The sequence below is a fragment of the Siphateles boraxobius genome, unplaced genomic scaffold, assembly GCF_051911475.1.
Source record: "Siphateles boraxobius isolate OS27281-9 unplaced genomic scaffold, OSU_SipBor_1 118, whole genome shotgun sequence".
Taxonomy (NCBI): Eukaryota; Metazoa; Chordata; class Actinopteri; order Cypriniformes; family Leuciscidae; genus Siphateles; species Siphateles boraxobius.
In genome coordinates this window covers 137,557-151,653 of record NW_027508720.1, presented here as the reverse complement: position 1 = coordinate 151,653, position 14,097 = coordinate 137,557, and the positions used below count along the sequence as shown (strand labels likewise).

Below are 14,097 nucleotides of genomic sequence, written 5' to 3'. Positions count from 1 at the left end.
ATAACAGCCATGACCAATGAGCTTAAAAAAAACTGCTGTCCCTTTTCCACAACAAATGCTGTAAGGATAGCATCCAGCAGGCATCAAGAACCAATGTTTGAAGAGTCCAGATTTTCTTTATTAACTCAAGTGTAAGTCAAAAGCAATAGTTCACAGCATTGCTGTTTATAGGACACAAAAGAGGGGAGAAAAAGCAAGTAAAATAGATGAAAATTCAACCTATTTTCTAAATGTGTGTTATGGACCTTATTTTTTACGTTTAGTTTTTTTTAAGATGTAGAGACAGAGAAACAGGGGAGAGAGATTGGGATAGGAGATCAAGACATGACCCAGGTATGATTCAGACTTTGTTGTGGGCCGGCCGGTGCGCTACGATCTGCACCAATCACCACAAGATGAGCTTAAGCAAGCAACCACTGACCCACGCTGCAGGAACGGATCTTGGCTGGAAATAACCAGTAACCATCATAACTCCATAAACAATTATACTTTGGGCCTTTTGGAAACAATTCATACTCTTCTCATTAATTCATGCACATGCAAACTGATATTTTTTTTATAAATATGGCACATATGAGCAGTACATTCAGAACCTTCAGTTGATTTGAAATGATTTAGACTGATTCAAATCTGTGCATGTAAACATGACCAGTCTTACTACAACAAATGTCTTCACCCGAATATTATGTGACACTATAGGGATCCCTCAAATCCGGTCCTGGAGGGCCACTGTCCTGCAGAGTTTTCGATCCAACCCTAATCAAAAGCCAAGTTTTGCCCGGAACAATTTGTCCAAGGAACTTTATTCACAGGAACTTTCCCCCCCCCCCCAGACCTGTTGCTGTTGCGTTTCCATCTAAAGTACCGTGAAGATAAGGCAAATTAGTCCAGTGATTTAGGATTGCGTGCGACTGCTCATCCCAGTCGTATTTTTTAAACTCCCTTGTTTTGATTCGAATAGCAAACAACTTTGACTGCACGTACCGCAACAGACTTTTGAAAATGGTGGACTTAACCAATCAAAATGCTGCGTGAACTCAACCAATCAACATGTTCAGCCACCCCTGAAAGTTGGTGAACTTTGAGAAAATACTACCTCGTGAACAGAGACCTTCTAGGGGGACATTTTTAGACCCTGGTCCCTGCCGTCGACACACACAGAGTCCCACCACAAAGTCCCTAGTCCCTGGGGGAAGTTCCTGCGGAGGAAAGGCAGTTAAAGACACCTGATCAATCTCTTCAGAGCTACAGGTAAGTGAGTTTTATCCAGGTTTGAGAATAACTCAGCAGGGCAGGATTTGAGGAATCCTGCTATAGTGACTCCAGGACACTGTTTTGGGAGCGCTACAAGTCCTCTAATCCAGTTGTGTCCACTTTGACTTTGATGAACAGTGTGTCGTCTCTCACATAAACGACGTTCCGAGGGACCTCCAGATCACTGTGGGATATGAATCGTGGGAAACCTGTGGCCACATTAGCATCAGATGTTGGCCGGTGAAAGCTATCGCTGGAATCAGGGATGAAAGTACTGCTCAAGTGGTTCCTAGTGCCGCTTTGATCCAGCAATGTTAACGTTGTGTTCTGACGAAACGGCCATGGTAAGAGGGAGTCGAAGTCTCCGCGCATTATTGTAACATAGAGCGACATGTGAGTGCCTCTCCCTGAGTTGTCCCCACCAAGGTAAGCCCGCAGGCTAAGCTTGTAGCCGCTACGACTGGTGTAGAAGGGGGTTGAGTTGAGGGCGATGCCAGCTTCTTTCCGGTGCCAGTAGTCACGCACTTTCCAGATGAGCTTCCCGTCAAAGGAGGTGGACTCAAGCTGGCGGAAACGCTGCTCGTTACACTGCAGCTGTTCCACGTGGATGTCTAACAAACGTGTATGACGTTGACACGTCTGCTCTAACGCACCTGAGGGACACAAACACATACACAGCTACTGTTACAGTTCTATAAAGAGGATACATCTGGATATTATTGTATTGTGTGAGGCTGGTAATAAGCCCTATTCAGACGGGATTAGTTTAACATGGAGAGGTGGGGTAAAGTAATTATTGCCAGAGCTTCTCAGTGATTTTAGTCCTGTTCGAATGTGCCATCTCAGTAATCATTACGGACAATGCCAGACGACTTGAGGAATCCTCAAGTCGAATTGGCCGAAAAGCCAATTAAGATTATTCTGATTAGCTGTTTGGCGTAGTGAACCAGTGCAAAAGCAAGTATATGTTGAAGTCATGAGGGCACACAGATTTTTCATCTTCATATCATCTGTGATTATTTTCAACCAATTTCCCACCATCTAGAACGCAACTAAATGCTTCTTCAATGCTTACTGTGGTGTGTTATTGTGGAGAAAATTATTTGTTAATCCGAAGTCCTAGCTTTTCCAGTTTTCCTTTTTGATGGACGAATACATACGACTGGTTTAGAGAGTTATATCCTCTCAGCAGGTTTAGAACATACAGGCCAGTTGGACATTGAATGTAGTTTTTGCTTGGTTCAAGCGCAAACTTTTGGTCCAGACTCAGGTGACATGAGGCAACATAAGTCAGTTTTCAAAACCGCTGGTTCTTTGATGTTGGTTTGGTGTGTCAGGGCCTCACCAACTGGTATTATTATTTTCACTGTACGCAAAAGAAGGCTTCTAAAAAATCAATTCCGATTTAAAGCTTGTGACATATAAATGCACACATCAACCCGATCGCTTTATTTAGCGTTGATGTAAAAACTACTTTCAGATTCATCAATCACTATGAATTCAGTCTGAAAAAAAGGTGTGCATGTAAAGATAGTCAGTGTCACAATATCATTTGAATGGATTAGCCGAAATTTCAATTGAGCACCAAATCTGTCACAAATTGGATTAGTCCAAGATAATTGAAGAGTTTGCAGCAGCCAAAGCAAGAAATGTCATCTTTTAATTGGTGAGTCAACTGTATTAATTCATTACACGTGTCTAAAGTCAACACAACAGAAGGGGTCAATATGTGATAAATTGGCCTTTTTTCTATTACAAATTTAACTTAGGGGGCGGCATATTCCTATTTTGCCCAGAGCGCCGGATTGTCTTCCCCCTGCCCTGACTGCGACAACAGCAAACCTCCAAAGGGCAAAATAGTAGCCTTCAAATGTCTAAACCAGTAAAATGTAGCTCATGTAGTATGAGCTGACCTTTGGCCTAAAGGTAAAGCTGGCTATAGAGGACCATCTGTGCTACCAACCAGCAGAACTTACTTCAAACCCTAATCAATCAAAAAAAGTGTTCAGTATTACTTGCAATAAGACTGAAAACACAACACGTATCCATTTCCCAAATTGCTTGTCCTATGTCGAGTCATGGGGTAGTTGGGGCCTGTTCTAGCATCACAGCGGTTACTCACACCTATGGGCAAGTCAGGAATAGCCTTCTTAGTGTTGTTCAGGAGCCAGACACAATCTCTTTGACCCACCGTGAAGGTCATGCGTTTTGAACAAAATGTGCCAAACTGAACTTGTGAAGCCAAAAACCTTTGCATTCACAAACGTAGAAGAGTGCGTTTCAAGTTTCACCCATCTTGTTCAGTAGCTCTCTATGAGTAAACCGTGTCAACCATTCATTTGGCCAATCAGACTTGACTTACCCAGATGTTCCCTGAGGCTTTCTGTGACGGCCACCTGCTGTCTGAGCGAGTCCAGTGATGCCCGAAGGCTCGGGAGCTCTTCGCTTAATTCAGACCCCAGAACGCCCCGCAAATCCCGCAGTTCACGCTGCACACTACAGATCCGCACTCGCTGCTCCTCCACAGACCTCTGCACACAAACACAGATCATACATCAAACTCCGACCACATACCAAAATATCTTCCTCCACAGGTATGCATGTTCGTTATGTGAATTTAAATATTGAAGCTAGTCAAGCTCTTAATCACCACTATGACCAAATACAGTAAATACTGTCAATAATAAAATAATGTGTAATGAATGGTGATGACTTGATTTCCTAAAACACAATCATAATTTACACTTTTACACAAAATTATTGTTGCTATATGTTCAGATAACAGGTCAACTTGGGGTTGGTGATCTGTTCCTTTACTGTAACTTGGCTATTCTAAAATTACAGGACAATCATCGGTTTTGTACTTTGTAGCTTGACTGAACTCAGGGTTTCTTTACCTGTAAGGTAGTAAGTGTGCTGTCACACATGGTGACATCCCTGTCCAGACTGCTGACCACAAGACTTTTGTCCTTCAGCGCCCCCTGTTGGACCTTCATATCCTGCTGCAACTGTTCCACCTACAACCAGGACCATTTTTATATTATATTGAAGATTTGTAATTAAGCAATAAGCATTATCAATGTGTTTCAACATCTGATATTATAAAGAACACACATTTTCTTTCATTTGTTTCTATCCCTTTTATTATAACATTTGATTGGATGTTATTATGTGGAAAAGAATTTCTCTTTTTAACTTAGTAATTTGCATTGACATGCATAAACATTTCATACCTGTTTCTCAAGTTTGGTGTTACTTTCCAGGACAAGCCGAACATGAGAACTGAACTCTGTGTTTTCATGAATTTGCACTTTTCCTCTTTTATCCTGGATGAAAGACAGAGTTCAAAGGCTGAGATCTCCAAAGCCTATGTATTTAACAACCAGGGCAGCATTTCCCAAAAGCATCGTAAGCCTAAGTTAGATCGTAAAACCACTGCCACCAGTGGACTCTACAATCAACTCAGCTCACGATGCCTATGAGAAATGCAGCCTAGTTCATTAAATAGGACAATACTGATAAAAAGACACTTTCGCTTGTTTCAGTGTTGAATTTGAATGTGTTCTTACTCTGACTGTGCAGCCATAGTTTTTATAAATGCAGTCCGTCTCCACTTCAGGACACTCATCAGCATGCGCTTGCAGCTGCAATGGGATCAAAAAGCAGCAATGAGCAAATTAAAATATCTGAAGTCTGATAATCAGCTTTTTAGAGAGCCCCAAAGGGGACATGGTGATGGAAAAATATGAGTTGGGAGTTCACATTTACATATGATCAGATAAAGTATAAAATATGCATATTTGGTGTGCTATCCGATGAAAGGGCTCTGAGCTCTGAATTTGGCTCGAACCAAAGTCGGAGGTAAGTCGGCTCTATCCAACTTATTTTGCAACGCTGAAGTGGGGGGATGAAATGAAGAAGTACCCTGACATCTTATGAGAACATATTTAGAATTTTTCATATTTTGTGTTGTGGCTCAGAGTAGACGGGTCTTCGATGCGCGTCTCAGCAGCTCATTTAACAAATGCTATCTCTGCATATGCTGAGAGTTTGGGTTGCTTATGACGTTCATATGGGAACGCAATGTGCGCCATTTCACCAGATTGGCAACATAATCTATAAACCCATGTCAAAACAGGGGAATACATCACAGGAGAACACAAAGGTTCACAGGGGAACGCAAAGGTTTGGCGGTTCTCGGGGAGAAAGCAATGGTTTAGTAAGGGAACGAAATGGTTCTTAGGGGAACGCAATGGTTTGGCGAGGGAACACAAAGGTTCTCAGGGGAATCCAATGGTTCTCAGGGGAACGCAACGGTTCTCAGGGGAACGCAATGGTTTGGCGAGGGAACACAAAGGTTCTTAGGGGAATCCAATGGTTCTCAGGGGAACGCAACGGTTCTCAGGGGAACGCAATGGTTCTCAGGGGAACGCAATGGTTCTCAGGGGAACGCAATGGTTCTCAGGGGAATGCAATGATTCTCAGGGGAACACAAAGGTTTGGTGAGGGAACACAAAGGTTCTCAGGGGAATGCAATGGTTTGGCGAGGGAACAAAAAGGTTCTCAGGGGAACGTAATGGTTTGGTGAGGGAACACAAAGTTTCTCAGGGCAATGCAATGGTTTGGCGAGGGAACACAAAGGTTCTCAGGGGAATGCAATGGTTTGGCGAGGGAACACAAAGGTTCTCAGGGGAACGCAATGGTTCTCAGGGGAGCGCAATGGTTCTCAGGGGAACGCAATGGTTCTCAGAGGAACCCAACGGTTCTCAGGGGAACGCAATGGTTCTCAGGGGAACGCAATGGTTCTCAGGGGAATGCAATGATTCTCAGGGGAACACAAAGGTTCTCAGGGGAACGCAATGGTTTGGTGAGGGAACACAAAGGTTCTCAGGGGAATGCAATGGTTCTCAGGGGAATGCAATGGTTCTCAGGGGAACGCAATGGTTCTCAGGGGAACGCAATGGTTCTCAGGGGAATGCAATGTTTCTCAGGGGAACACAAAGGTTCTCAGGGGAACGCAATGGTTTGGTGAGGGAACACAAAGGTTCTGAGGGGAACACAATGGTTTGGCGAGGGAACACAAAGGTTCTCAGGGGAATGCAATGGTTTGGCGAGGGAACACAAAGGTTCTCAGGGGAATCCAATGGTTCTCAGGGGAACGCAACGGTTCTCAGGGGAACGCAATGGTTCTCAGGGGAACGCAATGGTTCTCAGGGGAACGCAATGGTTCTCAGGGGAATGCAATGATTCTCAGGGGAAAACAAAGGTTCCAAAGGTTCACAGGGGAACGCAATGGTTTGGTGAAGGAACACAAAGGTTCTCAGGGGAATGCAATGGTTTGGCGAGGGAACAAAAAGGTTCTCAGGGGAACGCAATGGTTTGGTGAGGGAACACAAAGTTTCTCAGGGCAATGCAATGGTTTGGCGAGGGAACACAAAGGTTCTCAGGGGCATGCAATGGTTTGGCGAGGGAACACAAAGGTTCTCAGGGGAACGCAATGGTTCTCAGGGGAACGCAATGGTTCTCAGGGGAACGCAATGGTTCTCAGAGGAACGCAACGGTTCTCAGGGGAACGCAATGGTTCTCAGGGGAACGCAATGGTTCTCAGGGGAATGCAATGATTCTCAGGGGAACACAAAGGTTCTCAGGGGAACGCAATGGTTTGGTGAGGGAACACAAAGGTTCTCAGGGGAATGCAATGGTTTGGCGAGGGAACACAAAGGTTCTCAGGGGAATGCAATGGTTTGGCGAGGGAACACAAAGGTTCTCAGGGGAATGCAATGGTTTGGCGAGGGAACACAAAGGTTCTCAGGGGAATGCAATGGTTCTCAGGGGAATGCAATGGTTCTCAGGGGAATGCAATGGTTCTCAGGGGAACGCAATGGTTTGGCGAGGGAACACAAAGGTTCTCAGGGGAATGCAATGTTTCTCAGGGGAACGCAATGGTTCTCAGGGGAACGCAATGGTTTGGCGAGGGAACACAAAGGTTCTCAGGGGAATGCAATGGTTTGGCGAGGGAACACAAAGGTTCTCAGGGGAATGCAATGGTTTGGCGAGGGAACACAAAGGTTCTCAGGGGAATGCAATGGTTCTCAGGGGAATGCAATGGTTCTCAGGGGAATGCAATGGTTCTCAGGGGAACGCAATGGTTTGGCGAGGGAACACAAAGGTTCTCAGGGGAATGCAATGGTTCTCAGGGGAACGCAATGGTTCTCAGGGGAACGCAATGGTTTGGCGAGGGAACACAAAGGTTCTCAGGGGAATGCAATGGTTCTCAGGAGAACGCAATGGTTTGGCGAGGGAACACAAAGGTTCTCAGGGGAATGCAATAGTTCTATGGGGAATGCAATGGTTCTCAGGGGAACGCAATGGTTTGGCGAGGGAACACAAAGGTTCTCAGGGGAATGCAATGGTTCTCAGGGGAACGCAATGGTTCTCAGGGGAATGCAATGATTCTCAGGGGAAAACAAAGGTTCCAAAGGTTCACAGGGGAACGCAATGGTTTGGTGAGGGAACACAAAGGTTCTCAGGGGAATGCAATGGTTTGGCGAGGGAACAAAAAGGTTCTCAGGGGAACGCAATGGTTTGGTGAGGGAACACAAAGTTTCTCAGGGCAATGCAATGGTTTGGCGAGGGAACACAAAGGTTCTCAGGGGCATGCAATGGTTTGGCGAGGGAACACAAAGGTTCTCAGGGGAACGCAATGGTTCTCAGGGGAACGCAATGGTTCTCAGGGGAACGCAATGGTTCTCAGAGGAACGCAACGGTTCTCAGGGGAACGCAATGGTTCTCAGGGGAACGCAATGGTTCTCAGGGGAATGCAATGATTCTCAGGGGAACACAAAGGTTCTCAGGGGAACGCAATGGTTTGGTGAGGGAACACAAAGGTTCTCAGGGGAATGCAATGGTTTGGCAAGGGAACACAAAGGTTCTCAGGGGAATGCAATGGTTTGGCGAGGGAACACAAAGGTTCTCAGGGGAATGCAATGGTTTGGCGAGGGAACACAAAGGTTCTCAGGGGAATACAATGGTTCTCAGGGGAATGCAATGGTTCTCAGGGGAACACAAAGGTTCTCAGGGGAACGCAATGGTTCTCAGGGGAACGCAATGGTTTGGCGAGGGAACACAAAGGTTCTCAGGGGAATGCAATGGTTCTCAGGGGAACGCAATGGTTCTCAGGGGAACGCAATGGTTTGGCGAGGGAACACAAAGGTTCTCAGGGGAATGCAATGGTTCTCAGGGGAACGCAATGGTTTGGCGAGGGAACACAAAGGTTCTCAGGGGAATGCAATGGTTCTCAGGGGAACGCAATGGTTCTCAGGGGAACGCAATGGTTTGGCGAGGGAACACAAAGGTTCTCAGGGGAATGCAATGGTTCTCAGGGGAACGCAATGGTTTGGCGAGGGAACACAAAGGTTCTCAGGGGAATGCAATGGTTCTCAGGGGAACGCAATGGTTCTCAGGGGAACGCAATGGTTTGGCGAGGGAACACAAAGGTTCTCAGGGGAATGCAATGGTTCTCAGGGGAACGCAATGGTTTGGGTAGGGAACACAAAGGTTCTCAGGGGAACGCAATGGTTTGGCGAGGGAATACAAAGGTTCTCAGGGGAATGTAATGGTTATCAGGGGAACGCAATGGTTTGGCGAGGGAACACAAAGGTTCTCAGGGGAATGCAATGGTTTGGCGAGGGAACACAAAGGTTCTCTGGGGAATGCAATGGTTTGGCGAGGGAACACAAAGGTTCTCTGGGGAATGCAATGGTTCTCAGGGGAATGCAATGGTTTGGCGAGGGAACACAAAGGTTCTCAGGGGAATGTAATGGTTATCAGGGGAACGCAATGGTTTGGCGAGGGAACACAAAGGTTATCAGGGGAACGCAATGGTTTGGCGAGGGAACACAAAGGTTCTCAGGGGAATGCAATGGTTTGGCGAGGGAACACAAAGGTTCTCTGGGGAATGCAATGGTTCTCAGGGGAATGCAATGGTTTGGCGAGGGAACACAAAGGTTCTCAGGGGAACGCAATGGTTCTCAGGAGAACGCAATGGTTCTCAGGGGAACGCAATGGTTCTCAGGGGAACGCAATGGTTCTCAGGGGAATGCAATGGTTCTCAGGGGAACGCAATGGTTCTTAGGGGAATGCAATGGTTTGGTGAGGGAACGCAAAGTTTCTCGGGGGAACGCAAAAGTTTAGCGAGTGAACGCAAAGGTTCTCGGGGGAACGCAATGGTTTTACAAGCAAAGGAAAAGGTTGTCTTGAAAAACCTGCAAGGATAGGAACTGGTATTCCATAGAATATAATAGAAATTTAAGCTACACTCATGATAAGTGCAGATAAATACGTATTTAAATCCACTGAGCACCTAAGGGAACATGTTGATGGAAAAAATATGAGATCACGGTGTCCCCTTAGAGGCTCCATATTAATCTGAAGAGAGCAATAAAAAATATTTTCAAAAAGGCACTAGGTGCACATTCATCACAATAAGAACTTTCTAAAATTGCTCTCATGGAGTAAAGTATCTGACTGAGTCACACCTTGTGTCTTTTGATCATCTGCAGACACTTGTTGGGACAGGCGACTTCAACTTCCGGGCATGAAGTCTTCTGATGGGCCTGGCATAGTTTAGAGGCAAGATTAGAAACAAACACACCTAAGATGACTATGCACTTCTGAGACACGGAAACATTCTGACCAGCAGTTGAGATGCGGGAAAAGACAGTCTGCAGTGGTGGCAGGAATCCATGCGGAAGGAACAGGCGTGCTTCTGATGGTCCACTAGGTTTTTGCGTAGCACAGTGTCGGCGCACCCTGAGTTGGAACATCTAATGCGCTCATACTGACAAGCTTTTAGATGATCCTGAGAAAGAGAGGTAGAACTGATATTACTCTGAATGATGGAAACAGTTTTTCATCAACAATTTACAACATATTACGTCACGCTTTGCCGTTACCTGCAGGTTACATAAAGTAACCCTCTGCTTACAGTCCGGGGCATTGGTGCAGTAGACGTCTAAGTTTAACAGTTCCCTTTTACAGCAGTTGTCTTGAAATACCTGCAAGTATTGGAATTGCTATTCAGTAGAATATAACGGAAAATTAAGCTACATTCATGATACGTGCAAATAAACACTTTTTTAAATAAGTTATATTATCTCAGGTATACCTCCTGAGGTTTGATAGGACTGCTGTCTAAAGGACATTTCGAACTTCCCCCATTTTCACTGAAAAGAAGAAAGTTTACACATCATTTTAGATAGTGAAAGTCATGTTTATCTTTGCTGATATACAACAATTTTTTTTATTAATTTAACATATTTATTTTTCTTACATGTATGCCTTTACGCACTGAGCACAGAAAATGTGTCCACAGCCCGTCTGGTGAGGGTTCAGGACGATCCCGCCGCAGGACGGGCACACAAACTGCTGCTCTAACCTCAACACGAAGCGCAGAGTGCGATTGGTCAGAACGGATCCCAGCTCCCATGACCTCATGGACTCAGGAAGCTCGTTCTCCTCTGTGGCCATGGAAACCTGGCAGCATTACCAAAGTCTGACACAACAGAAGAAAACTTAGAATTGTTTTTAACAATTATAAAAAAAAAAGTTTTATGTTTCTTTTGTTTTTAGCAACTCTAAAGTTGATCATTATATAAAACGAATATATGTAAGGGATAATCCATGGCTAGCTGTGCATTAAATGAAAGAACAGCTATCCGTGGATTATTCCGCTTATACTATGGTGTGTGTGTGTGTGTGTGTGTGTGTGTGTGTGTGTGTGTGTGTGTGTGTGTGTGTGTGTGTGTGTGTGTGTGTGTGCTTCATTGATAACAGCGCATTAATGTAGAATGCTGATTAAACTGACTTGGAACTACCTGTTCATTAAAAGGTTTTATTACACACCTTCCAGCCAATCAGAATCCAGTATTCAAACACACATGGTATAAATATATTTTCACATTCACAATTTAAAATATTTCTGGCTAAAAGGATATAAATCTAACCGGGTACCAGAAAGTTAAGTTTTCTGTCAAAATATTTGATATAATTCAAAATAAATATTATATTACAATAATTGTTTTATTCAAAATGTACACAGTCTTATCCTGTTAGTCTTTTATAACACCACTTGAACTAAAGCCGGTTCCTTTTCCTGTTTAGCTCTCACAGCAATGTATTTTTAGTTTGTCACATCAATCCCTCTCTGAGCAATCTTTCGATCCTGTTCATTTTCTTGCCATTGCCTAGTCAATTAATTTATCATTTAAATTGTTCCATTTTTCTTTTATTTGTCACAATGACATTTTAGATCAAATAAATCATGTGTGAACAAATGTGCAGTATGCAATGCAATCTAATTTGTTAACTTGGGACATAATTAAGCAACATTAACAGCGTTGGTCGTTTTTATTTGACTTCCATTTACTTTTCTTATGTTGCTTCTTAGAAGTGCGAAAGTGCTACAAATATCATTTCCACATATAATTTCACCACAACACCAAAACATGAGATAAACTGATTAAAATCATTGCAGTGTTCACACAGGATGATGCCGTTATTATGGCCAAGTGTTTTGAATGTTCATTATTTACTTTTACATAATGCAGCTTTTAAAGCACCGAGCAGTCTGTTCCTGAGAGAGAGAGAGAGAGAGAGAGAGAGAGAGAGAGAGAGAGAGAGAGAGAGAGAGAGAGAGAGAAACATATGGGGAATCCCCAGTGCAAGAACATGACACTATGAATCTATGTAATCTAAACTGAAGTAAAAAAGCATTTGTTCTCACGTGCCTTTAAAAAGCGAGGGAATTAGTCGTTATCGTGTAAACACAACACAGTCAATAACTCAATTGTAGCCATGTATTTCACATTGAAACATTTACTTTCGCTTTACACTACCAGCAATATTATTCGCAGTATTTATTTTAAAATGCATGGGAATACGTACCTGGGGGTTGATGGCTTTAATAGCTCATTCTGACTAATGTGGTTGAGCGTTCAATGGATATAATCCTGAGAAATACTATTTGACAGTTACTCGGCTCGCCGCGCAGTGCCGATGCACCGAGTACGTCACTCTTATTTCGGGCGCGCTGCCACAAGATTAAAAGGAACGGAAAACGCATTGACCAATCCTACTACTACAAAGGCCAGGCTCATGAATATTAATCAGGCAACGTCACCGGATGTTTACCACGTATGGTTACATGAATATTCATAAGTGAAGTCTTGGCGATAGTAGGTTTCGTAAATGTCTGGACGGAAAGTGCATTGCAGGAAGTTTCTATAAACGAAATTATTACAGAAATAGAATGCGCTTAAAATGCCAACACACACATTACCGCATCTTTAAACTAAAATATTGGAGAGAACGTCAAAGAGACTCCGACCCGTCAGCTTGGCACGCTAGTTGAAACGAAAATTAAACTTGTCTGTTCAAACGTGTTTTAATGTTTCCATATGACGAGCACATGACAGATTATCACACTTCACATGAACATTCGTTGGGCACACATTTAGGGGAATTTCATTATTTTGCATATAATGCCACAACACTCTGAGCTGTTTAGCCCGGTTTAAAATAAAATTTAAAAATGAAGGGTTTATAAAAGAAAAACAAAGATACTAAAATATTAAATATTGAAAATAATTTTGTACGGTTTAAGACATAGCATTTGTCAATATGCAGCCAACTGCATACAGTATCAAACCAATACCAAAAAATAAATAAATAATAATCTTTTAAAAACTTGAGTTCCACGCTCACAAATAGCATAACTGGCTCGTTTTTTAATAATATATATATATATATATATATTTTTTTTTTTTAAAGGTTAAAACAGCACAAATCTTTTAAGGAACTTTTCAGAAAAGAGAAATTATGAACGATTTAACCAGAAAAAAATGGTACACAAGTGGAAACAGGTTTACACAGTGACTGCTTATAAGAATGTTCCCATATTAATTCTGATGATGTAAATGTCATCTTGAAGCATTTACCTGACTGCCATACCCAGTTAAACATTTCAGTTTCTGAAAATCTGAACAAGACAGTTTCAAATCTGTTGCATGTCTGTTTTAACCCAGTAATTTAATTTGGGTCATATAAATATTTTCAGAATATTTACCGTGACAGAATATCCGCATATCCAAACATCTGTAATACTGGGCTATACAGTTGTCATGTAAAGTCAATCTATTCATTAGAATCAAATAAATGGAGCAAAAATAATTTCTTCACTAACATTTTTCAAACATAAAAAAAAAAATCTCAGCATGTTTTTCTCATCACGTTCTGGTGTGGCAGAACACAATGAAAAATGAGAGAGAGACTTTTATCTAAAGTCCCCCTGTAGTCAATAATTGTATCCCTTAAAACTCATCTTTGATCACCAAAATTACATATTTAAATGTTTTTTTCTGTGAAAAAAAATCTTTATGCCTTAAAACAGCTTGAATGTAACTCGACACCCTTGTCTCGTTTAGTACGCAGTTCTATGAATATGCAAATGAGCCCCGCCTCCACTCACTCACTCAGCTCAGAGATCCACTCGTTGACGATCACACGTTGATCTGATTGGTTACAAGGTAGGTTGTGACGTCAGAAACACCAGCGATTTCAAAGCGTGTTTTTGAGACCGTCTTTGGTTCACTGCAGTTTTAAGGAGAAAATACTCAGCAATGCTGTCGACTTATGCTTTAAGACAAACCATGTGTAAATTCATATAATATAAAAAAAAAAACAGACATAACTTTAAAAACTTGATTTTCACCACAGCGGGACTTTAAATACATAAAATAAAAGGAAGGAGGATCACTGTTGTTTCCAGAAGAGAACAAACAGGGA

At 42.9% G+C, this 14,097-nt stretch overlaps 1 protein-coding gene across 1 annotated transcript; it reads right to left on the bottom strand.

Annotated features, from left to right (window-relative positions):
• Positions 1 to 96: 96 nt before the first annotated feature.
• traf5 (Tnf receptor-associated factor 5) lies at positions 97 to 12,723 on the bottom strand. The gene is made up of 11 exons (XM_077202073.1): positions 12,199 to 12,723; positions 10,586 to 10,807; positions 10,421 to 10,478; positions 10,209 to 10,310; positions 9,950 to 10,114; positions 9,792 to 9,869; positions 4,824 to 4,898; positions 4,488 to 4,580; positions 4,152 to 4,271; positions 3,617 to 3,785; positions 97 to 1,907 (listed from the first exon to the last, which is right to left on the bottom strand). Exons 2-11 carry the CDS (start codon positions 10,780 to 10,782, stop codon positions 1,345 to 1,347), a joined length of 1,620 nt encoding a protein of 539 aa, XP_077058188.1. The 5' UTR covers positions 10,783 to 10,807; positions 12,199 to 12,723; the 3' UTR covers positions 97 to 1,344.
• Positions 12,724 to 14,097: the final 1,374 nt, after the last annotated feature.